The 26,252-nt window shown below is 38.0% G+C and overlaps 1 protein-coding gene and 1 long non-coding RNA gene across 7 annotated transcripts; both read right to left on the minus strand.

Annotated features, from left to right (window-relative positions):
• Positions 1-2,984: 2,984 nt before the first annotated feature.
• LOC109114650 (uncharacterized) lies at positions 2,985-3,947 on the minus strand. Its single transcript, XR_002022620.2, has 2 exons — positions 3,751-3,947; positions 2,985-3,670 (listed from the first exon to the last, which is right to left on the minus strand). It is a non-coding gene; the product is annotated as an uncharacterized LOC109114650 (long non-coding RNA).
• Positions 3,948-15,919: 11,972 nt separating this feature from the next.
• LOC104596602 (serine/threonine-protein kinase Nek2-like) lies at positions 15,920-23,991 on the minus strand. 6 transcript variants are annotated; one of them, XM_010257855.3, is made up of 15 exons: positions 23,609-23,991; positions 22,452-22,610; positions 22,235-22,301; positions 21,793-21,858; positions 21,253-21,299; positions 21,087-21,132; positions 20,888-20,968; positions 20,735-20,777; positions 20,603-20,652; positions 20,439-20,520; positions 20,299-20,348; positions 19,484-19,557; positions 19,004-19,055; positions 17,888-18,331; positions 15,920-17,481 (listed from the first exon to the last, which is right to left on the minus strand). In XM_010257855.3, exons 2-15 carry the CDS (start codon positions 22,535-22,537, stop codon positions 16,825-16,827), a joined length of 1,845 nt encoding a protein of 614 aa, XP_010256157.1. In that variant the 5' UTR covers positions 22,538-22,610; positions 23,609-23,991; the 3' UTR covers positions 15,920-16,824. The 6 variants fall into 6 exon arrangements, with proteins under 6 accessions (XP_010256157.1, XP_010256158.1, XP_010256154.1 ...); XM_010257856.3 differs by lacking the exon at positions 23,609-23,991 and adding an exon at positions 22,976-23,458; XM_010257852.3 differs by lacking the exon at positions 23,609-23,991 and adding an exon at positions 22,713-23,340.
• Positions 23,992-26,252: the final 2,261 nt, after the last annotated feature.

Raw genomic sequence — 26,252 nt, forward strand, 5'->3', positions numbered from 1 at the left:
CCTCAACAGCTAGAGCACGCCTCAAGTGTTTGTCAGACTGGAAGGTCAGCGCGAGCACAGCGGTGTTCACCTAGCAGAAGGGGGTTGGTCAGTACTAAAGAAAGAGGAAGGAAAGAAGGGAGAGAGAGAGGTGGCTACTAGGGAGTGAACTCACCACCATGGCATGGGTTGCAGTGCGGGCCCTGAGCTGACCAGGAGAGAGTTCGGCCCAATCCACAACCTCCGCGGTGATAACAGCCCCCTTACTTCTTTCAAGGCTGATATCGGGATTCATAATGCTCTTTGCCTCCTCCTCAGTCTCTGAGTTGGACGTCGCCGTATCTGCGGCACGATGGGTCGATCCCTCGGAAACCTAGGCAGCAGCCCCGACAGGATTTGGGGCCTCAACAGCAGCCCTGGCGGGATTTGGGACTTCAGCGGCAGCCTCGGCTGGCTCAGCAATCGACTCTGTCACCGTTTCAGGTCCCCAAGGTGGTAAGTCCCCCTCCAAGTCTATCACGGGAGGGGTATTAGGGAGCTCGGGCCCCGAGGAGGGGACCTGAGGGAGATCGGGTTCAGGGGTAGGGGTCCTTGAGGGTTCCACGCGCGCCTTCTTGGCAGCCCGCTTCTTTCTCTTCTTCATCTGACAGAGGAGCCTCGGACCGGTAATCCTCTATTCCTCCATAGGACCTGCAACAGAGCTCAGCGTTAGTAAAATTCGAAGACACTAGGCGGATTGAACAAAACGCTAAAGTGGAAATCGACCTACCCGGGCTCAAACCGGTCTGAATGAGCTTTTCTTTAGCAATGTAGTCCTTGTGATCGAACCCGACCTGAGCCCATGAATGAAAGGTCTCCCACGTCTTCCGGTTAAGAGCAATGTTGGGAGCTTGAGTGGCCACCCTCCAGTTGGTAAGGAATGGCCACTCCGTGCTGCTCCGGACTACAAAGTAGTCCCGCTTCCAGGCCGGGTCCTTGCTTGGGAACTTGTGTAGCATTTTGAAACCCGGGCGAGGGGACAGGTAGTAGGCCTGCCCGTGCTCGAGTGGAGCGCTAGAGGCACTCTTTTTTATTAGCATGATGAAGCAGAGGATATCTGCGTCCAGAGTAAAGTTTTGTTCGGATCAGAGGGAGATCGTCCCGACTAGGTTCCGAATAGAATTGGGGTGGAGTTGGTCTAGCGTGATGCTGAAGCGCCTCAACACCTCGGGAATAAGGCGGGGGAGTGGGAGACGAAGCCCGCCAACTAGTTGTTCCTTGAAGATCACGATCTCATCTGGACCGTGCTCCAAAGGGAAGTTGCCGGTGGGAAGACTGTACGAGTACTCCTGGGGTAGGTTGAATTGCTGGATGAGGTGCTGAAGCCTCTCCTGCATCATGACGGGTGGACCGAACTGGTCCGGCACCCGACCTCGACGAGAGGTAGACGTCAGTTTGCTCGAGGTCACCCGAGCCTCGTGGGAAGGATGGGCGACGGCAAGGTCACCCCAACCCAAGGTACCCACCTCGGGTTCGTCTAAAAGACTGTCCCCGCTAGACATGGAAGGGAATGAACTGAGGAAAAAAGGAGAAAGGGAAACTCGGGGACTCACCAGGAAAACGACGCAACCGGATTAGGAGACCCGAGCTGAAGACCCCATATGCGAGCTTACGGTAGACGAAAGGTACTTAGTGGCGAAAGAAAATGACCAAGGTCCCCTGATATTTATAGCCGATGGGCCCATGCGCAAATGGCCAGGATCGAAGCGATCTAATGGTCCTCAAGAAAACTGGCTGCGGGACTCTCAAGGCGAAATCAATTAAGCGCATTTTTTGGTGTCCACAAAGTCCATATCGCATGACATCCACGCTTAAGTTGTACGAGACCTAGGTCTTCCTTTCGAACGAACCGAGTTTCGGAGCGGTCTGGCCAATGAGCCACCCGACAGAATGGCACGAGAACCAAGCCAAATCCACCCGGCGGGTCATGAACTCTCCACGCTGGGTCGCCACCCCCAGCATGGGGAGTGGGGGGCAATTGATGAAGGGCGATTTGGCCGACCTCGTAGCCCGGGGACACGTGTACATGACTTGGCCCAGTGTACAACTCAGCCTGACAACACGACCGCAACTCGACGGGAGAAACACGTCGAGTCCAACGCTGGCCACTTGGCGAGTTAAGCAACTCGCCGGGGACCAACGCCTGGCCAATTTTGACTCCCACCAAATATGGAAGGTCCCAAGCTCTCCCAAGGGCCCGAGCTCCCCCTAAGGGGCCTGAAGCTCTCCCTTCCCGATAGGGGAGCACCCTGGCTCGTGATTAAGTGTCCCGACTGCACCTCAGGGCAGCATCGTCCTCCCTCCCCCCAATGTCAGCACCTCGGCACCTCGGTATAGGGACAAACCTGCCCCAGACAGTCCGGTGCGCGGTAGCTCGATAAGCTGTGGGGAGCCCTGTCTGACATCCGTACCCACCGAACCCAGTGGCAGGGCTTTGATCTCTCTTTAGGCGGCGTTCTGTCTGCCAGGCAACTTTCTATTTGCCTCCTCTGGAGGGCATGACACGTCTGTCAGGCCCGTACCAGGCAATGGCAGTTTGTGGCGGCAACCTGCGCCTGCCACACCTGCCCTGGCAGTAACGGCAAGGGCGAGGGCGATTATGCTAGGTATGACCTGACTCCAACATAAAAGAACCCGAACCCACACAAAGAAAAAGTATTGAAGCTTAAGCACTTGCAGCACTCTTACTCTCTACTCTCTTTGAAATTTCCTTCAGTTCTAACTTAGCCATCGGAGTATTCCCACCGGAATATCTCCCCAGGAACCCTTCACTTCCTCCTTCCTCTCAGGTGCCGTTCGTTCCAGTCTGAAACCAGGTCACAGTTAGCTAGGAGTGCCCAAATCGTGCAGCATCACTTATCATACTAGTTCTTCATTCACATTAGTTACCAAGTTTAGTTTTCTTGATATCATAGTTGGTTGTTTTGTGAAAAATGAATATAAGTTACTGTTCAACGCACAAGACAGACAATAAATAACAGAGCACACTTTACTACTATTCACATTACATAAATTTAGTTCAATAAAAATCAAACATCAATCCATTTTTTGTGGCTTTCAAAAAAACATCCATTTGTGTGGGCCATGGAACTTGAACCACAACCATGTGTTACTCGAACTTTAATGGAACCTCTTCACCATCAATTAAACAAACTTTTGTTTTTTTTTTATGCAAACAACCTCATCTCTCCAGTTCCCTTCACTCCAATTCGAACCGAACTTGTCTCGTCATCCTACTCCAATGATTGAATAGCATTGCTGGTATTAAGCATGTCAACTAATCCAATAGGAGCAAATTGGATTTTGCTCGATAATAACTTCATCGGAGAAACTGTAAGAAGCTCAAAATTAAAAGGCTCCGATGAAATCTCCATATGTTCTCGTGACTTCAAGGGCATCAACTTCTTTGCCTAGAACATATAAATAACAAATACTTATACCCCTTCAATGGAAATAAGGTTCTTTCTGTTTTCCATTTAATATCGTTTGCCGTTTGGGTTCGTCATAACCGACACAACATGTGAAAAATCGGAGGCACAATTGTTTCTTTGAGCTTGGCGGCACCAACCTCCCGCTAGGTAACACGCCATCAGAATTGGAAGGCAATCACTATTGGAGCTTGGTGAAACAATGAAATCATTGCCGGTGGTCTCTTGCCAAAAGAAAAGGAAGAAGGTATTAATGAAAATGAATAACAGGGTTGAAAGAAAAAAGAGAAGTAAGGATGTTTACCGCCGGTTGATTACATGTCGTTGGAGTTCGGTGAAAGGAGAATGAGAAGAAGGGATTCTGCTTATTCTTATCGCCAGTTGGCTCCATGCCGTCGGAGCTTGGTGAAATTGCTGCCGGTGGTCTCTTGCTCCTGGGGTAGGGCTCGGGTGAAAATGAAAATGGGGGAAGGGGAATTCAAATGAATGCGAGGAAAAAAAGGCTTTTTATTGGTGGTTTTGTCTCTTCCCAACGTTGAACCGGATTGACTCACTTAACGGGAACATGAAACGAACTTAACATTAACAGAATTGTTAGATTTGAAATGGACAATGTGCACGCCTCCCATTGACGGGTTCACTGGATTCGACCTCGAAATTCGGTCTCGGGAAATATTTGGCTTTAGACATTTGAAAGGAATTCCTATTACATATGGACCTCTATATGATCGGTGTGTTAAAATAATTAATTATTATTTTTATTTTATTTAAGTAATTTATTAAATTATTTTTACTATGATCAATTAATTTGTATTATTTTCAAATTCTATCTATATATATATAATAAGGCGGATCCACATCACCATGCCTCTCCTTGCTCAATTACCCCCACCATGCAGTCTTATTGACTCTCTTTCCTCTCCCCTTTTCACCACTCCAATTAAGCCAATTCAGCACCCTTTATCTCCATTTCCTAATTAGCTCAATATATTTTACTTAAAATCTCTCTCTCTCTCCAACTCATGTTTCTCACTTTCTCTACCCAAATAACTATTCTCCTTAATTATCTCAACTCATGTTTCCCAAACAACATTACTATTTTTAATAATTAATATTTTTCATTTCAGTAATATTTTTTGGGATTAATTACTAATATTGTCCACAATTTACTAATAGTTTACCAAAATTACTACTAGTAATATTTTTATAAATTAAGAATTATAAAATTCATTAGTTCATAATTAAGAATGATTAACTATAATTATAAATTTATGGAAAAATTCCTGATCAGTGCCTTGAACTTTAGGGGTTATGTTAAGTTAGTCCCCACACCTCAAAACGTGTCTATGCAGTGCATCGAACTTTTAGAATGTGTCTAATAAGTCCTTGTCGTTAACAGTATGTCAGTTATCTGTATCATGTGATGACATGTGCCACTTAAAATTTTTAAAATATCAAAACTACCCCTGAAAGAAGACACTATTCATTGTCTTCTACATTGAAACTGAAGAGTTGTGCCATTGCTACAACGATGCCGAAAACCGACCAAGTTCCGGCAATAGCTAAAACCACCAGGTTTCCTGTATATTCTTTAATTTTTTTAATATCATGTATTTGATGAAAATTTCCTATATATTCTAAAATCCATATTGGGTTGTTGCTACAACCATCCTATCTCAGCTAGGGTGCAAGGTGGAATGACAACATAGTTTATTGGCATCGAGATTTAAATGGAAGGAGTTTTGTTTAAATTGGTTTATGTGGAAGTGGCATATAAAGAAAATTGGATGACACATGATGAGTAGTTTTGACATTTCTAAAATTAACTAACGGGCTATTAATGGCAAATACCTATTAGACACATTTTGAAAGTTCAAGGCACTGCATAGATACGTTTTAAAGTTTGGGGATTGACTTGACACAACCCCTAAAGTTTAGGGTACCAATAAGGAATTTTCCCTAAATTTATAAATATTTTTTAAATATTAATTCTAAATTTTAAAAATAATTAATTACTATTTCGTAAATAATTAAAAAATACAATAAAATATTACTACTCTTAGTAATTAATATTACTATTCGTAACTATAAATTAAAATTAGTGCTATTAATTACTAGCAGGGACCTTGTGATGCATGAGTTTTGTTAAAAGAATGTGAGGCAAAAGGAGTTAGGGGTGTACCTTGGGTTGGGTGGGCCTAACTTGAGCTTGAACCAGTTCAACTCAAGCTTTTGCACAAGTTGGGCTTGAGTTGTTGAACTTCAAGCTGGGTTTAGGCTGAAAAACTTAAGGCCCCTAAACTCAGGTTGGGTTTGGGTTGAGGCCTCAGTTAGTTTAATCTCAACCTAACCCAATTTGAGCATGTGCCAACATTTTATGTATATATATATATATTATACATATTATCAATATGTTTTACTTAAAAATTAGGCTATAAAGCTCAATACGTCCAAGCCCGTGTCTAGCCCAAGATGTTAAGTTAAGATCAAGTTGGACCTAAGTTGGTAACTTGGGTCTGGGCTAGTAATTAATTATCAATAATTATTATCATTCTATTTTTGTTATATATTAGTAAATTATCAATAGTAATTGAAAATTACCAATAATTTTTCTTACCAACCTAGGCCTAACCCAAGCTTTAATCCAACATCTTGAGCTAAGCTTGGGGTTGGACATGTCGAGCTTTGTTCTAAGTAGAATATATTGATAATATATAGATATATATATATATACATATATATATATATATATATATACATATATATATATATATCACAAAATGTTGGGTGGGCTCAAATTGGTCAAACTGGGCTCAAGCTACCCAAGGCCTCAACCTAAGTCCAACCTGAATTTAGGTTAGGCTTGAGTTTTTTGGCCTAAGCCCAACTTGAAGTTGAAAACTCAAGCCCAACCTATGCAAAATCTTTGGTTGAGTTAGGTTGGGCTTGGGATAGACTTGCTCAACCAACACCCCTATCTCATTTTGCCTCAAGTTCTTTTAATAAAGCCCGCACGGGTCCCCACTAGTGTATACATATATATAAAAGATGGTCCACGTCAGCATGCCTCTCCTTGCTCCATTATCCCCGCCCTGCATTCGCCTTGACTCTCTCTCCTCTCCCCTTCCCACCACTCCCATTAATCCATGTCACCATTCCCAACCCAACTACCAAAAAATATTCCTAGAATTTCTCTCCTAATTAAGGTATCTCCTCTAAGCCATTAGGATCTTATCATATTACCCCACTCCCAATCAATTCCTAAAATTTCTCTCCATAATCTATATCCACTCTCTCATTCAAAAAATTCATATAAATTAATAAATAGTTAAATATAATTAATATTTAATTCAACCATATTCAATGAATATTAAATAGTGTTATTACCAAAAGTTAATAAATAAATATGGTTAGTAAATTACCAAAAAATAATAAATATTGTTATTAATTAACTCATCATGACTTTTTAAAATATTTTGGGTAAATACAATTATCAAAAAGTATAAAATTTTAGTTATTGTTATTATTATAGTTAATAACTGAATGCAGATGGGGAATAAGATATTATAATGGAAAATGAAATTATTAGTTCATTTATATTGGAAAATATTGGATTGATGGGGAATGGGTGCCTTGCCTTGAACCCGCCCAACACTAGGGACGAGACGGGGAAACTCAAGGATTCCCCATCCTTGATGAAGAATGTGTGCCTTGCCTTGAACTCACCTGACAATGAGGACGAAGCAGGGAAATTTAAGGATTCCCCGTCCTTAATGGGGAGTAGGTGCCTTGCCCTGAACCTACCTAACACTGGGGACGGGGCGGGGATGGGGTAGAGTGTCTTGGCTATGGGGAGGGAACAAGGATGGGGTGCCCCACCCCAAACCCACCTTGTTGCCAGTCCTATATAATTGTTAATTATTGGTGAAATTAATAAAAAATTTAGCTTTTGTAATTATTTTTATTTATTTAAAGTCAACCAAATTTTCATTTAAAAATAATGAAAATAATAACAATTATTAAAATTACTACAAGTGATTAATAAAATTAAATTTATTAAAAAATATTAGTTCATATTAAATTAAAAATAATTGTTTTTTGCAAGTCAACATTAAATGAAAAATACAATTATTAAAATTTTAAATATTAACAATAACTTTGAATACTTTTAGTTGATTAACAATAAATTTTAATTGTTAATTTATCAATTAATTAATAGTAAATAAAATTATTCAATCTTTTAGATTTTTCTATGCATCGCATGGGTCCCTACTAGTATATTATAAAGCGATTTAAGTCCCATGTCAGCACCCCTCTCCTTCTATCACTCCCCCTTCTCTCTTCTCTCCTTAAACCTCTCTCCTTTCTCCCTTTACCCCTTCCCAACCCTTCCATATATCCACGTGGCAGCCCTCTCCTCTTTACTAGAGTCCCACTCCAACTCCCTCCCTCTCTCTCATGTTCCTAAACACTTAGCAAAGCCTTCCTAAAATTTCTCCTAAGCTATCTCTCCCAATTCCTTCTAAAATACCTCTTAATATATATCGGATCAAGTCTTCTCAGACTGAATAGGGGGTGATCCGAATCTGATCTGATTTCTGATCGGATCCTATTATCTGATTCGATCCAAAGATCCGAACAAGAGTGATCCGAATTCGATCAAATAGGATTGGATCGGATCATGATCCGATCCATTTGCACCCCTAGGTCATTCCAGCCCCCCCACCCCACACCCTCATCCCACGGGAATGGGATTCCCATTCCTAAGTTTGTAAGAGGTATAGAACCTATGATAAAAAGCCCCCAAAACCCTAATATTTTAATAAAATATTAAAATATTATAAGTTAATAGCAATAAAAAAATAATAATATTATGAAAGTAATAATAAGATGATGATGATGATGATGATGATGATCATGATCATGATCATGATCATGATAATAATAATAATAATAAAATAAGAATATATTAATAATTAAACAAATAATAAAATATTACTAAAACATTTATAAACTAATCATACTATTAGGGTTGTCAATGGACCAGTTTCGGATTGAATCCAATCTGATCCAAACCTTATCAAATTGGATTTAGATGGTTTGTTATAATTATTGGATTGGGCAAATCCAAAATAAATTGGTCCATATTCTTATCGATCTAAATCGGACCTAAACCAAATTCCCAATAATCCGACCATGAGGCCAAACCCTTGTCCAATTTGAAACCCATCAAAACTGAAGTTAGCATAAAAACACTTTTATAGAAGTACATTTACAAAAGCCCTTTTATGAGAACACTTTTATGAAAGTATTTTTATGAAAGTACTTTCATGAGAGCACTTATATATATATATATATATATATTTTCTAGATTTCTCATGTTATTTTGGCGTTTGATTCAATTTGGATTGTATTGGATCCAATTCGGTCCATTTGCATTTTATTTAGAATGGATTGGCCTTGATTTGTATGGATTTGGACTGGATTTGGTCCAGTCCATTTGTAAATTGACCAATATTATTATTAATTATTTAATAATAATAAATTAATTTTAAAATGATAAAATATTAATAACATATAGTAATAAAAATATTATTAATGTAATTACAAAATAATATATATATATATATTAAAACAAAGCGGTTAAGAAATTTTCTCCTTTTTCTGAATTTTTTGTTTTTTATACCATGTTATTTTTGAAACAACCAATGAGATGCACTTTCCCAATAACCTAAATAATCCCTTCTCCTAAAGTTTATCATAAACAACCTCCCCCACTTTCGCAGAATAATATCTAATTCCTATTTATATTCTAAATTATCTCTAATTCCTATTTATCTCCATAATTATCTCTAATTTAGTAGAGATTTTCTCTCCTAAATTATCTCTAATTTCTAATTTAAAATATTTACTAAAAACACAAAAAAAATAATTTTATATTTTTACAAAATATATCACGAAATTATGTACTAACAATATAAATTATGTCTTTCTGGATTATCAATTTAAATTCTTTTCAAATATTTAATAATATGTAATAGCTTTAAATAAATAAAATTCAAATAAAAAATTTAATATTTTATAGATTATTTAAATATTTAAATAACTAAATTTGTATCATAAATATATTTTAAACAGTTAAAATAACGAAATTATCTAATAAATAAATTTATATTTTTGCAAAATATATCACGAAATTGTGTACTAACAATTTAAATTATGTTTTTTCGGATCATCAATTTAAATGTTTTTCAAACAGTTAATAATATGTAATAGATTTAAATAAATAAAATTCAAATAACAAAAAATTTAAATATTTTATAGATTATTTAAATATATAAATAACTAGATATTTATCATAACTAGATTTTAAATAGTTAAAATAAATGAAATTATGAACTAAATTTAAAAAAAAATTCTTTAAAGCAGAAAAATAATTATAACTTAATATTTAAATTAATAATAATTTAATATATTACAAAATTAATAATGAAATTATGTAATAATAGCATAAATTATGATTTTATGGATAATTTAATTCCATAAATAACTAATATTTTAAATTTTAAATATTTTACATATTATTTAAGTATTTAAATAACTAGGTATTTTGAATAACAAAATATTTAAGTATTAACATAACTAGATTTTAAATAGTTAAAATAAAGAAATTATGTAATAAATTTAAAAAAAAATCTGAAAAGTAGAAAAATAATTATAACATAATGTTGAAATTAATAATAATTTAATATTTTTACATAATATTGTAAATAACTAATTTCACTTATATCAAGTGATATTTCAAAAAAATTAATATTTATTAATATAATTTTAAACTCTTAATCTGTATTTTTTATATAAGTATATATACTAAAATTAATATTTATTGCATTTCAGTAATTAATTATTTATTGTTTTTGTGATAAATGTATTTTCAATGATTATGTATAAATGTATTTTGTTTTGCTATTTAATAGAAAACTTTCAATAATTATTGGAGATTAAACTACTATTAGTGAAAATTTTAAATTTAAATTATTGTACTTGTTGTATTTTTTCATTATCAATGTATTTTCAATAATTGTGTATTTTTTATATAAATTTTTAATAATTATTGGAGATTAAACTATTGTTATTTATTAGAGATGAGACTATTAATTTAACTGAAATTATGAGTGTTCATGAGTTGGTTTGATTCGGCCGTAGGCTATTTGGCCAACCAAATTGACTTGGTTAGGTTGGGGAGTTGGTCTCCTAAAGCCAATTGACTTTTGTGAAAATCGACCCACTCAAGTTGTATTGGTTTGGGTCGATTTTTTGGTTTGGTCAGTTGGTTCAAAATTAAACTTAAAAATTAAATTAAATTTTAAAAATTATAGTGTAATTATTAAAAAATAACATTTAAAATTAGATTTATGATATAAAACATTTTAGACTAAGAAATATGGGAAATTTCCCACTTTTCCATATTAAAAATTATATTTTCAAATATAAAATATTAATATATATCCAAGGTTAGGCCGTTCGATTTTGGTTGGTTTACAAATGGCCAAAGTGAAATTGATCCAACTTGGTCGAATTGGGAAATTTTTGAACAAAAACGACCTAAAATACTAGAAAACCGACCAACTCAGGTTGAGTTGATTGGGTTGGTCGATTTCATCAGTTTGATGAATAAACCTGATGCTGCTCGATCCTAGGTGGTGCAAGAACCGAGGTCACGGTTAAATGATCCTTGCCAATTGGGCGGAGCCGAGGTGGAAGGACGAAACCGCGCAATGAGATCTATGAGCAAGAAACAAGTTAGAGGCCGAGGAGTTATCCCCGGGTAGATACTCTGACGCTCAAGTCAGTAGAAGGCAGTAGTTGGTCGGGCCGAGTAGTTGAGAATGAGTGCTGGTCCGAGCGGAGTAACAGTATGGGTGTTCAGAGTTGGATCCCTTACCTCGAGTGGGGAGTACCTTTTTATAGCCAAAGATCCGTGTCCTAATCAGATTAGGCTTCTGGGGTTGTCGGAATGTGATTAGCCATCGAGGTCTTCCAGATAAGACCTAATCCCAGCGGTGTTGTCCCAACTTAACCATAACCCGAACACCACTCCCTCAGTTCCGAAGTCAAAGAGTAAAGTGCTCAACCGAGGTGTAGCACGGAAGAGGTGTTCAATTCTCGGCTGAGGAACTCAAAGTTGTAGTTTGGTTGAGCTTCTGGTTTGGTTCGCATGGTCCAAGGTTGAACTGGATCATCTGGGCTGGTCTAGTCGGGTCGATGGGCGTATTGTCTTTGAAACGGGTTGTTAGAAGCATCGCTTTGCTTCTCGAGGTTATGTGCGTGCGGAGGGCGGAGGCACCGATTGGTCTTCCCGAGCTTGTCAAAGCAGCACTTGATCTTAGCCATCGATCTTGCTTCGATTCAAACCATTGGAAGTTATAAATGGGGGGGGGGGGGTAGAGCATTTCTTCTTCGTCATTTGCGAGAGGAGTTGCTTAGAGAGCTCAGCGAGAGGTGATTTGTAGTGCTCGGTGTTTGCTTTAGTTCCGCGGTCCTACGCCCGGTAAGATGTCTTCCTCTTCCTTCCATTCTTCTTCCACTGACTCCTCTTCTAGTTTTAGTGCTTCTCGTTACGAATCTAAGCTAGGGTCTTTCACTGCGGCCAAAGGGTAGGGGCCTGAGGCTGAGGGCTTTTAGGGGTTAGATTATGGGAGATTCATTGAAGCGAGGAGGCTGAGACTAGGCCATCGAGCGTGGAAGTAGAGATTCCTACACGGGCTGGCTGTTGATTTGGGACCACCCCCTACTCTTTGACTCCCAAAGATATTGCTTGAATCAGGGCTCTGTACTGCAATCCTGAGGAGCACGAGTTGAGATGTCCGTGGGCTGGTGAGATGCCCACAGATGCTCGGCTAGGTGAGCTCTGTGTGAACAAAAAGAGTCTGGAGGCTAGGCTAAGGTTCCCTTTGCACAAGGGAGTAGTCGGGGTGTTTGAGTGGTACCGGGTGCTGTCGGTGCAGTTGATGGTTTTTGATCAGCCTGATATTGTACTGCTTCATCCATGATCTCGAGCTTACCCTAGGGATGGTGAGCTACTTCCTCCAACTGAAGCATCACCAGCAGGGCTATTATTACTTCTCGTTCAAGCAACGCATCAAGGACTGGTCGGGGCCCCGTCCTCGGTGAAGTACTGGAAGGGGGGATTTTTCTTTGTGGGTTGTCCTGAGGGTTTTCCCTTTCCAACCGTGCTCCAGGCTCCGAGGACTAAGGTGCCACAGCCCAAGTGGCACCAACTTTCCAAGGAGGAGAGGGCGGCCATAAACATGATTCAGGAGGTCAACGTAATTCTGTACACGTCCTTCTTGATGTTGACCTATGTCGGGCTAATGTGTGGAGAGGCCGGTCCATTTTGTTGCTTCAATCCTTTTGTTGATTCTTTTTTCCCGAGCTTATACTTGTCTTGACTAACTTCTCACATTTTGTGCTGGTGTCGATATGGCGAGCGAGGAGGAGATCCTCCGTAAAATGATGGTCGGGCAACAGAGGCGTAGCCGAGGTGGTGCGAGGGCCTAACCTCTTTCTAATGCGATTCCGTCGAGGTCCACCGAGAGGGCATCCCGGTAGCAGGAGTGGGCTAGGCAGTGGGGCGATGATGAGGATGTTGTGGTAGTTGACCCAAAGGAGGGTTACCAGTCTGCGGTTCCGCCTTCTCCGCAAGTGGATGTACCTAGGAGTAGCAACTCGACCCTCCACATGCTGAAATGGACTATCCATTCTGAGGATGGGCTTGAGACGGAGGGCGTAGCCGAGCAGTTTCTCCACGGGATCATGACTATGGCCATTCGGCGGGAGGCCTCATAGACGACGAGTGGAACCATGGAATCCTCGCTCCTTCGCCAAGCTACTGCAGTATGTCTGTACTCATTCTTTGATTTCCTGTTTAGTTGAAGTTGATCGTACTGATGGTTTCTTTTGCAGAATGCTTGTTCTGCAGTTGCGGTGGTCAACCGCCTTTGACACCTACAGGCTAGAAAACCTTGGCAATAGACCCATACAAAGGAGCTGGAACACCGACAACCTCAGAATGTACTATCAATAACTCTACATTAATAAAGATGTTGATTGCCTCACAAAGTTGACTATCCAATGCACGACATACACCTTACGCACTGCACGTCATGCACCACACACACTGCATAGCATACCGCGCAACACGCAATGTTCAACCGAATTCCTAACTGGACTTCTCGTGCACTGACTCGGCTAATCTGTAACGTCCCAAGTAGTATATAAAAAATTTATTGTTATTTTTGTATTATAAAAAAAATATTAAAAGTAATATTTAAATATGAATAATTATTAATTATTTAAAAAGTTGAAAATATAAAACAATTATATACTCTGATGTGATTCTATTAGGCTCATTTACTATAACACATCTTATAATATTACATATTTACTTAAACCTACCTTATAGTTTTCATTTTATTAAAATATCCCATATATTTTATAACTTATTTACTTCATCAACCTTTCATTAAGGAGTGTTTGTTTTATCATTAGGTCCATGATTTTTTATTCCAAAAATACCCTTAATAATTTTTTATACAAAATACAAAATTAACCAAATATAGCCAATAGAGTGGTTGCTCGTATCTTATAAAGGGCAAAAACAATATTTTTATTTTTATTTTCTTTTGATTAAATTTATTTAAATGAACATTAGGGTCAATATTGTCATTTTCCACTGTCATCTAATAGAAGATTGATTAAATCCATTGCAAATTATAAGTGGTGTTTTAGTAAAATTTTAACTATAGGGTAGATTTTAGTAAATCCATGAAACTATACAGGGTATTTTAGTAAATGACCCTTTCTATTATTTAGCTTTCGCTTATTAATACTTATTGTATTTATTGTATTTTTTTTGTACTTTATTCATTGATATTTATTAGAGATTAAACTATTATTTGAGATTACAATATTTATTGACTAACTTAATATATTTTTTAGTATTTTTAGTATTTCTGTAATTATTTTATTTTTATTATCAATATATTTTCAATTATTGTGCATTTTTGCTATAAATTTTTAATAATTATTGGAGATTAAACTACTTTTATTTATTAGAGGTTAAAATATTAATTTAGATGAAATTAAGAGTGTTGATCACGACCTGGTTTAGTTCGGTTGTAGGCTATTTGGCCAACCAAATCAACATGGTCAGGTTAGGGAGTTGGTTACCCGAAAACTATTGACCATTAATGAAAACCAACTAGATCGGGTTGTATTGGTTTGGGTTGATTTTCGGTTTGCTCAATTGGTTTAAAAGATTACATTGAAATTTTAATTTTAAATTTTAAAAAGTACATTAATATTATTAAAAAATAAATTTATAACATAAAATATTTGAGACTAAGAAATATGGGAATTTCCCCACTTTCCTGTATTAAAAAAATTATATTTAGAATATAAAAATATTAATATATATCTATGATTGGGTCATTCGATTTTGATCAATTTACAAATGGCCACAGCGAAACTAATCCCAATTTCAACTGGAAATATTAGAAACTGAACAATTCGGGTCGAGTTGGTCGGGTTGGTTGGTTTCATTAGTTCGATGAACAAGCTTAACTAAAATAAATTATTGTTATTTTTTGTATTGTAAAAAGTTATTAAAAGTATTATAAAATACAAATAATTAATCTTATTTAAAAAGTTAAAAATATAAAACAATTGTATATACTCTAGTGTTTTGTTGTTTAGCTTTCCTTAACAAATCCCGTGCACCGCATGGGTCCCCGCTAGTATATTAATAAAATATTCTTAAATTAATGATAAATACTAAGATATTAATTATTAAATACTAATAAAATAATAATTCTGTATTTATAAAATATTAATAAAATAATAAGAAAATAATAAATAAACTAATACAAAATTGAAAATTCTCAATTGATTCCTATTTCAACTTCCAATAGACCAAACAACGACAATCGGAATCGGATTCTGATTCCTGATTGAACCAAACAAGCATCAAGAGTAGTTGATTTCGGTTCCAATTTCAGTCCTGTTTGCGAATCAGACCCTAAAGCCAACAAAACTAAGACCCTGTTTACGGTAACAGGGGTCTGGAATCAAAATCAGAATGGGCTATTGATTCTAACTGTTTGATTGAGCAGAATCGGAACCTCATTCCCAATCCTAGAATGGCAACCCCGCTTTTGAGGGATGGCCATTCCCTGCCCCTCTATTGGGAATGAAATCCATTCTTGCCGATTACAATTTCTATTCCCATTGCTATCTAAACCAAACAATCTATGAGAATAAACCATTCCCGATTCGGACTGTGAACCAAAGGGACCGTGACCCATAGACCATAGCTTAGATGAAGAATGAACCACCTTGCAAGTTGGAAAATTATAAATCACATTCAAGAGTCATGCCTGACTGCCTGTGGAATGCTATTACGCAAATTGTGAAGGAGAAATGGATATGAAAACTACCTATATCAAGTAGGGTCAAAAATCAAATACAATTCCATATCTAATACGTTACATCTCTGCTGTATATGTAAAATAAATGTTAACCAACGATTAACAAGCCAAGAATTGCCCCGTCTTTTTCCACAAGCGTATGGTTATGACAGCTTTCTTCATGGTCAGATAAACATGAACATTTTGGTGTGGTAAAAACTTGAATGTTGTGCTTGTTGTATTGTACCTACATATCCTTCATAATATAAAACATGGGTGTTTCCGAACTTACACATGCTCATGTTAAGGGTTAAACCAAGTCATTGTAGCTTTTGTAAGACCTCCAAATTTTGCATGACAATGCGAAATCACAGGAGGTTCCACCAAATGCTATATTGCTATTGTTAGCATCATGGAAAGGAAGTGCCCCTGCTGGCTGCTGCACAACATACTCAAGACTGAGTTTGTGATTAACTAAGCCCTCTCCATCACCATTGTGGAAGATTCTGTGATCCACGGTTGGACCGCATGGGCTCAGGCATTCGGCACTTGGAACAAAATCTCTACCCTGCCTTGGGAAAAATCCGTCCATGATATTTTAGTTCTCAACAATCTGACCGGCACAACTATCCATTTTCCCGCCAACATTTTTAAAAACAACCATTGAGACAAACACTTTCCACATACAATCGTCCCAAAGAACTCTCAAGTCAATGCAAGGCACCATTTTGCAACCTCTGCGTGCAAACTTTCCACTCCACTTGCTGCCGATTCTTGCAGTTGCAGACAATGACAACCAAAGCCACAAAACAGCTAATGACATCATTTTCTTATTTTATTTTACCCCGCCGGTTCTGAAAATTTGAAGCACCAACTCTAGTACCATACATGTTGCAATGGTCTCTAATTCTTTAACCTTCTTGCTTTACTGTATTCTCCTTGAAGCTCTTAGTCAACCAGATAGCTGTCTCCCTTGGAGAGACTTTCTCAGGCCCAAACGGCTTCAATAATACACCAAGTTCTTCAAACCTCTGTTGTTGCAAAAGTTGTGCACTAAATTCAAGTAAGCCTTCCAATGCCTCGGCCCGTTGCTGGTATGATGAAGTGTCAAACCGACGCTGCCGTAAATCTGATGATTCCCTGCTGCCAACTGTTGGATTCCTATCTGAGAATTCACTTCCATCCTCCACATCAAGCTCAAAGGTGCTGCGTCCAATCCCATTCCAGCCATCCATGAAGCTTGGCCTCAAAAAGTTTCTATCATGAATTTGGACTGAAAATTTGTCCTTTGTGATTGAGTGATCACAACAATAAGAACTGGTAGACCCCTGTGCAGATGATGTTCGACGGATGGGATAGAGGGGATCTTCTGACGAGGCTAATGGAAATTCAGCTATCTTGTCAATACGTGGGGCATTCACAGACACATCAGGGGAGTTCATGCGTTGGAGAAGACTAACACTTGATCTATAAGGGGTTTCCAGGGTTGCAGCTCTTGTAGGCAATGGCAACGAGGCTCGACGAGTGGACCGAGCAGATTTACTTGCTGGAGTGCGTGACATAGGAAACTGCACATAAGAGCATATAATGCAATCAAGAAATGAACAAGAGATTAACTCCAAAGTGGCACAGGAATAAATACAAGTAGCAGAAACTAGTAAGAATTATAATATTACAATCTAAGAACAGGCAGGGTCCAGACAATGCTAAAGTTATAAGACTCAATTGAGTGGTTGACAGGATAATGCATGATTGTAGACCCAGTCTTTTTTTCCCTATGCCACTAAAAAGCATAGCAGATCAGATGATTATACCCGTATGACTCAAGTTTATTTTGTAATATGCATATCTAAATTGGATACCACAGTAATGCTGCTAGAAATGACAATTTCTTATTAAGGTAGTGCTTCTTCTATAACCACCATTTAAGGGTTTGAAAGATCTCTACAAATTATGTCAGGGTGATGAGCTTACTGATTCACGATTTGAACCAAACTTTGATGGTCCTGTCCGTGTCCTAGGAATGGCAGAAACTTTTGATGGAGTCAATCTTGGTGTCTTCGCAATATTTGTCTTCACAATTGTTCGCTTATCACTGCCTATCTCATAATGGGTGCTGCCAACCGATAATTCTGACAGCTTTTGATCCAGGTAACTCGGCAGCTCCTGTTTTCTTCGAGTAGTACTTAAAGAATCCTCTTCAGGTACACATAGATTCAAGATCCTATTATTGCTGAATGATCGCCTTTTCTCTTTGTCCTTGAAAGGAATGACTTCTGAGTCCGGAAATCTAGTTTTCTTCATCAAATTGGACTCATGCCAATGGACTGTTAAAGTATTCCGTCTAGGGCTATTAATCTTCAGATGAACCTTAACAACATAAGGTTGAAGATGTGGATGCCTGAGCAGCTCTGCAGACTGAAGTGTAATGGAGAGACAGAACTTGAGAATAAATATTTAAAATAAGTACCATAGGAAAATAAATTTCAACTCATGTAGACTATACTCTCCAATAGTAGGTGAACCAGTGCCATAGCACACGGTGACAGCCAAGGTACCCACATTTTTGGGCCCCAATTAGGAGATATAGCAAAAAATTGAAGCAAAGTAGCCAACCCCAGATAGTTGGGATTAATGCTAGCTAAATTGAGTTTACCAAAAAGTGATGTAACTAGACATTCATAACCATTCCCTTCGCATTCTGTTAGGTCAGTTCGTAGAAGAAAGAAGATCCAATATTACTTGGATTTTTCAACAATTCTCCTTTTGTTTATTAAAGACATAAATCCCCTTGGAACGGATGATGGAGCAGAATTCAATTCAACGTCCATCTTGATCCAAACACAGTCCAAAGGATTCATAATTGTAGCTTGGCTAAAACAACCTAATTATGTCATTATCTTTCCTTGAGGATCTCCAGATGGACCCACCAAATGATGGATTCCACGGCCAGAACAAATAACTGCTACTATACAGTGACATCTGCAGAACAACTTGGCCATCTAGAGGTTTCACATGCATAAATGTGCATGTTTTTTAGGTAAACACATAAATGTGCATGTTGACATGTGTAATAGTAGTAGTACATACACTTGGCCTCAGCTCTGGATTCTTCCGCAGCATGCTTTTGATGAGCCCCCGACTGTATATGCAAACAAGAAAAACCAGAGAACCATAAAAGCAATCAAAGTCAGAACATATATGATAAGACATGAACAATAACAAATAACCAACTAAAATACCAAGGACAGGATAAATTAGGTTTTTCCCAGATCTTAAACCATATGCTGTTGCCATGCTTTGATCTCATTAAATGTTTATGAAACGTGTGTTCAAGAAGAGGAATACTAGCTATATGGTCAGGTTCTTACCACCCACTAGCATTTCATGAGGAACATTCTTGGGGGCGGAACAAATTATTAAGATTATGGCTACTGGTCCTCTTTCGACTTGTTTACAAAAAATTAGAAATGACCAGAAATTGGTTCATTTAACAGACTTTTCATGTAAAACTCACAAAAGTTATTATGAGGACTGGATGCTATAACATGCCATAAGATGAATACTCACAATGCCCCAGAATACATGGTAGGAAGTGGTGCCACTATGGACTTGTTTATTTTATTGATCAGTGCTTGCATATCCTGCTCAGAAAACAAAAGGCAAAATTCCATATAAGTTGCTTTTAACACAACCTGGTTTATATCTTTTTGGTGCAGTTAAAAACTAAACAGACATGCTGAAACAATTAAGGAGCTAGCTCCACAAATAAGGTAAGGTAAAATTCATATCCACAACACAGAGGGTCTCAAAGAATGACATAACAGTAAAATTAACTTTCAAGCACCATTTATAAGTTATTACTTTGAAACTCTGTACTTTAGCACATTAAACCTTGATGTAGAAAGACAACATGAACTACTTCATTAATTTCTTTCATTGCACATTAAGAAGCCTTCAACACGTGACAAACTTATTCTGTATAAATGTAAGTTGGCAGAGAATCCAAGTAACTACCATAAAAAATAGCTGAGAATAAAATGGGCATTTTCAAGTGACCTCATGTTCTCTTGGACTTCAATAATGTTGGGATAATCAGAACAAATTCATTCTTTTCAAGCAGCCAGTAAAAGTCCTCATTTAGTGATCTGTCTGTATCTATGGATAAATTCAGGTGCCAAAAGTTCAAAAACAAGCACTGGATTTCATATATATTTTCCAAACAAAGATAAGGAGTGATATAATGCCATAAGGTTTCAGCCAATCTGGCAATTAATATCTAAACACAAGAAACATTCTTTTTAGTGTAGCAACATTACAGAACTCAAACAAACAATATACATATTTTGGGTAGATAGGATTGCAAAAAGAGGGCTTCCACTTACAAAGGCTTTAAAAGCAGGCTTGTGAGCAGTCATCTCATACATACAGCACCCTGGAAAACGTACAGAATGAAATATATATCACATATCCACCTAAGGGATATTCAAACAAAACTACATAACATTTTAAAATAGAAGGTTACCCAAAGACCAAATATCTGATTTAGAACCGTAAGGTATATCAGCAAGAAGCTCAGGGCACATATAGCTAGGGGTTCCCACAACCTGCATTATGGGTGAAAATCCCTACTTAGACACAGCAGTCTGAACCTGGAAGTAGAGCCACTTTATCAACCTTCTTACTTACCGAGGAGGCAAGGTCATCTGATGTCAACATTTTAGCAAGGCCAAAGTCACCTGTAGATCAACACAAACTGTTGATTTAGTATATATATGATGCAATTCATGAATCTGCATGTAAATAATGTCATTCACCTACCTAAACGTATGTCCTGATCTTTGGTCAAGAATATATTTGAACACTGAACAGAATGTGGAATAATCAGTATAAACCAGCTTCAATACTTCAGAAATAACAGACACAAGCAACTGCTAGCTAACTACAACAAAAGCACAAAGAGATGCTACTGACCTTTACATCACGGTGAAGAATATGGTTCATGTGCAAGTAATCAAGAGCCATTAAGAGCTGAACAAGCCACTTGCAGAGTTTCTGTACACATTTTGAATGTTAAGTGCCAAAGAGAAGGACCTAAAGTCGAAAGTTATTTTAACACATAAAATGAAAGTACATAAAATTATAGAAGCTTTGTTACTCCAAAGTGAACAACCTCTTCAGGGAAATGAACACCATTTGCTTTTTTAATGGCTTCTGCCCTATACAACCAAATGAGAAGGCAAAAAAGATAAGAGTTGTACAAAATGCACAAAAGGCTTCATGATCCAGATGTCCATCACTTCACAAATAAATGGTTTCTGCAAGAAAGATCAACTTACATGTCTCCTCCCTCACAATAACCTATCACAATGCACACATAGCAACCCTGTACCAAAGACATCAACAATGCAAATATTGGATAAGGATTATGGAAAGATCCCTTTAGAAGTTTTACACCATGTAAAAGGCATCAAATAAGTTTTATTTCCAACTGAAGATGATCAGATAAAACATTTCATTTTCAGGATACAAGGGAACAACATCATTACAATCTTTTCACATGGATACGTCACACATACTTCATTCCACATAGAAACTTGCACCAAGTAAGAAAACATAAAATTTTGTAACATTGAAATCCATTTGAGCTCTAAGGAAAAATGGAGAGAGAGAGAGAGAGAAACAATACATGGTTACATAACATAAAGTTGCAGGAAACATCAAAGTTGCACAAGCACAAACATCTTCATCTGAGAAGCATGAAGAGATACTTAATCTTTAACACAATGTTGAAGATAGAAACAGATACAAGATATCATGATCAAATAAAATCAATAACCCTAGGTGGCCTCAATTCTCAAAGAAGATCACTTACTGACCTTTTCTACCCAAGAATCTTTGTACTCCACAATAAATGGGTTTCGTACTTTGGAAATAAGCTCCATCTACACAAGAAAAAAAAAATAAATCAGCATTTTACTCTTTTATTCATTTCAAAGGTTGAAAATAAGTTAGTTTCCTTTTTGGTAAACAAAGGCAACATCTTATGACCTAAAATGTGGAATTGAAAGTGGTGGTTATCCTTTTATAATTTGTCGGAGATGTTCCTATTGTGACACTCAGTTTCAAACAACTCTACTGTAACAGATAACATCCAATCCTTCCATTTCAAAATTTTCAATCCTATAATATCACTTACCCTTTTTAAATGAGTTCTACAATTAAAATGAGTTCTTCAATAATGAGAATGATTAAATCAGATATGACTGCAACAAAAGGAAAAGAAAAATGAATAACAAACCACAATTAAAGAAAACCAACCTCCTGGTGTGCTGATCTCCGGCATCTATCTGTCTGGCGGGCAAGACGAATCTTCTTTAGGACATATCTTGAAAAGCAAGAGAAAATTTTAACAAAGTATTAAGTCACAAGGTAACAAAATGCTATCAAACACTTATTACCATTTCAAGATCATTTAGTGCTACAAATGAAATGCATGAGAAAGAGAAAAGGGTAATAAGGTGGACAGAATCCTTACTTTTTCTTTTCATGCTTATGCCTCACGAGGAGTGCCGAACCAAAAGCTCCCTTTCCAATCTGTTCTAGTATTTCGTACTGATCCATTTTAAGTTTGATGAACCTTTTTTTTTTTTGATAAATAGTTTGATGAACCTATTTCTTACAAAAGATTTCAGTCCTGGCCAAATACGTTCAGGAAAAATAACACTAATTAAACTCAAAGACATCATAAAATGAAAATAAATGCAAAAGCACAACCAAAATATTGCACAGACTTCACCTTGTATCATGCGAATAAGATGAGTCCTATATCGTGTGAATATGTCTAAAACCCATAAATGTAATTTCATACAAACCTTACTGGGTAGAGTTTTGCCCATTCATGAGATGGAAATCAGAGAATCTATCAGATAACCCAAGAAAATAGATCTTCTCTGAAGCCCAAAACTGAATGGACATGCTAATCTGCTACATGGTACATTCATTTTCCACTCACTAGGCCACCAAAAAATAAAAAACAAAAAAGGGGACAATAGTAGAAACCTAAGTAGCATTCTGTTACAAATCGCGACTCGTCCAAGAGACAAGGAAACCCTAAAAGTGCAGAAGCTTCTTGCCAGAGTACATGAACCTCATAAGACCAGAATAAGAAAAGGAAGAATAAAATGCAGAATTTCTAAAACAGAAGATAGAAATTTCTCCCTAGAATTTCCTTTCAAGAGATCAAAAAATTCAAAACAAGCTTCTCTAAGAAATAAGAAAAGTCAAAAGAAATAACAGAGCGGCTAAATGCGGTCAACCTAGAAAACAGTTAAATAGCATTCAAAGAGAAAGGAACAAAATGTAAAAAAAAAAATAGAAAATCTAAAATTACATAGATTAAAAGCAAGACATTTCTGTCGAGGACCGAAAATCAAAGCCAAAAGCGAGAAGCACATAAAACCTATCAGAGTTACATCTCTTTGCTTCTGCAAACGTACTGCAAAGAAACCTTCGTAGAGTAAATGCACATCCAAAGGTCAAGAAGAAATCAAAAAGGACACTCAAGAAAAACGAAAGCATTTCAAAATTACAGCAAGAAGAGAACCGAAGTAAAAAAAGGAAAAAGAAAATCTCAGCCGTGGATTTAGAGCAAAAGAAGAACAAAAAAATAAATAAAAGAAAATAAACGCACACCTGGACCTGGGAACCAGACATGTTTCGATCAACGAGATCTCTAACACTGTGAAGAACTATTAAGAATCTGGACATATGCATATGTAGAGATAAGACGAATTGGAACCGCCCAAGAAGCTCAACCACCATGTCAGATACCAGATATGATGCAAATGCTAGATTTGAGAGAGAGAGAGAGAGAGAGAAGAAAAATATTAAAGAAGTGTGAAATTGGAGAGTTGAAACTCAAACCGTAAAGGAGAAAGAGCTTCACAAATAGGTCAACAATTTGAGTAGACTCTTCTGTAAAAAGAAGAGTTAGGCTTGGGAAACAGTGACAAGAGAGTTGATACTTCAGCCCAGAGATAGAGCGACTGAGTTGGAGCCACAGAGCCAGAGCCAGTGAGTAAATTGGCAGTTTTCGTGATTGGGCCTGGAGTAGACCGACCGTAGAAAAACAAATGGACCCCACACAGCCTCGATTGATCACGACTCACGAGATTTCTGTTTGGTCCTCTTAGATTTCATCTCCATGATGACGAAAATTTCCCTCCCTCATAATCATAATACCCAAACACACCTCGTGAACTGAAGGCATTCTGCATATCTGCTGCCTGGCCGGCTGCAGCCGTGCAGCGTGCAATCAGCCTCAGGCATCGTTGTGTCATTTTCCTTTCTGTGAGTTGTGGTGTGAGGCGACATCGTTTTGTCATTCCCGTATATACGATTGCCAGTCTACCAGAAGGCGCAAGCCTTTCGATCAGACAATCTGAACCCTGCATTCAAAGTCCAATGAAAGCAACGAATCCCCCTCCCCTGCGACGTCATCACATCAGTATTCAATATGAATATACAACGCCTTAAGCGTGGGTCTCGTCCCATTTTGTTGTGCTGTGCAGTGTGCACTGTGCCTGCTCTGCCGCCAAAGCAAACTAATTTTGTCTTTTAGGGTATTTTAGTCATTTGAATGGATGATGCATGTATGAATTAATTAACCATGTTTAGAACTATAAATAAGCTTAGTTTTATTAAAGTAATTAATAAACAAAGTGCCGAAGGAAGCACAAAAACAAAGCAGGAAGTGCTCTCTGGAGTGGAGTCTACATATTGTCTTCTCTTCTCATGCTTTTAGTGAGTGAGTCAACGTGTGTATTTGTCGGGAAGCTGGATTAATAAGACACTAATGGTATTTATAATAATAACGCTAAAGGGCCGTTTGTAAGTCTTTTGCGAATATCTTCTGATAGTTTTTAGATGGATTGAGCATGAAGATCCGAGGAGTCTGAAGGTAGTTTGATTATTGTGCATTTTTCTATATCTTTTTGTGCTAGAGTAAAGCGAGAAAAATGAAAAAAAAATCATTTAGAGTTTTTCGAAATTAGTCTAAAATGAAATTTTCGCATCTTTTCACGCATCATCTTTGCGATTAAATCTATAACAAACCAAAAATAAAAACCTCAGCATAATTAACATAATTAATCTGCCCAACTTATAAACAGCAAGAAAACTGTACAAAAAGACACGCCAAATGGAGCAGGTTTGTCGGGTCGTTTTAATGATCTTCTTTAAATGACCCATAGATCTCTAACGTGGATCCCAATATCATTTCATTTTGGTTGCAAAGCTGGATTTTGGAAAGCTGGAGGGCCATCCGGACTCCAGGTAGATGGCGAGCTAGATTGATCTGTAAAATAATTTATTAGAGAACCTGGAGTAGCTAACTCGGCAAGGTCGTTCCGATGCTTAAGTCAATAAGTATGTTGTAAATGCAAGTTGAATGCTTGAGAGCTTGAGTGCTAGAGAGTACAGTAATCATGCGTACCCTGTGTCATGGGGGTTGGTGCCTTTATATAGGCATTGTTTGGCGTAGGCTTCACGCACCACATTTGAGATTTCCGAGAGGTCGTGCCTTACCAGTCCGAAATCCTCGGAGGTAACCGCTATGCATGTTGACCATCCTCCGGAAAATTCGGTACACGGGCCAACTTCAAAGAAACCTGGGAGTGTAGGAGTATGCATGCCGAATTTGTCGGCGAGCACATCTCACGTCGAGGTCACTTCGGCCGGTGACGATGTGCTACAGGTCGGCCCTGGACAAGGTGCTGCAATCCGACCTAAGTTGTGGTCGAGGTCGCCATGTCGGGGCAAAGACGAACTACGATCTGCGACTCCAAATCATCACTTAGGTGGCATTTGGCTGTCGTCCAACTGTTTCGGGATGCCATGTGTCATGAGGTTATTGGAGGGCCAAATCCACCCTCATCAATTGCCCCCCACTCCCGAGCTAAGGGTAACTCGGCAAAGGGAGTAGATTGTTCCTTTGGGCTGGAATGACTGTTTGATGAGCTCATAGCCGTTGGCTTCAATCCAATTTGCTCCTCAGATCGGAAGAGTCCAAGTGTTTGCAGCTTTATGCAGGACCTCGCAGTCTTGATTATCGGGGCACAAGAGCAAATTCATCCGCTCGAGGAGAGATGGAACAGGTACCCCGAGGACATCTACCTTATTAGGGATGCGACCATCAAGGGGTTCTGCAATCCGACTAAGTACCTCAAGAGCAAAGCTCCTCATGTCTTCCTCAAGAAGGGGTTCTGTGTGATTGCTTTATCAGGTTGCTCCACCTAGGTAGACTTCGACGCAGTGTCCCTCAAGCTAATGAATTCGA

This window comes from Nelumbo nucifera, chromosome 1 (genome assembly GCF_055504915.1).
Source record: "Nelumbo nucifera cultivar China Antique chromosome 1, China Antique-T2T, whole genome shotgun sequence".
In the NCBI taxonomy this organism is placed as follows: Eukaryota; Viridiplantae; Streptophyta; class Magnoliopsida; order Proteales; family Nelumbonaceae; genus Nelumbo; species Nelumbo nucifera.

What these genes read in the sequence shown, in the direction of transcription:
- LOC104596602 (XM_010257855.3), bottom strand. Translation starts at nt 22,537, where the DNA reads ATGGATCAGTACGAAATACTAGAACAGATTGGAAAGGGAGCTTTTGGT. An exon ending in AAGATTCTTGGGTAGAAAAG is followed by an intron (nt 21,300 to 21,792) that starts GTCAGTAAGTGA and finishes TCTTTGGTACAG; the next exon opens with GGTTGCTATGTGTGCATTGT. An exon ending in TTCTTCACCGTGATGTAAAG is followed by an intron (nt 20,778 to 20,887) that starts GTCAGTAGCATC and finishes CATTCTGTTCAG; the next exon opens with TGTTCAAATATATTCTTGAC.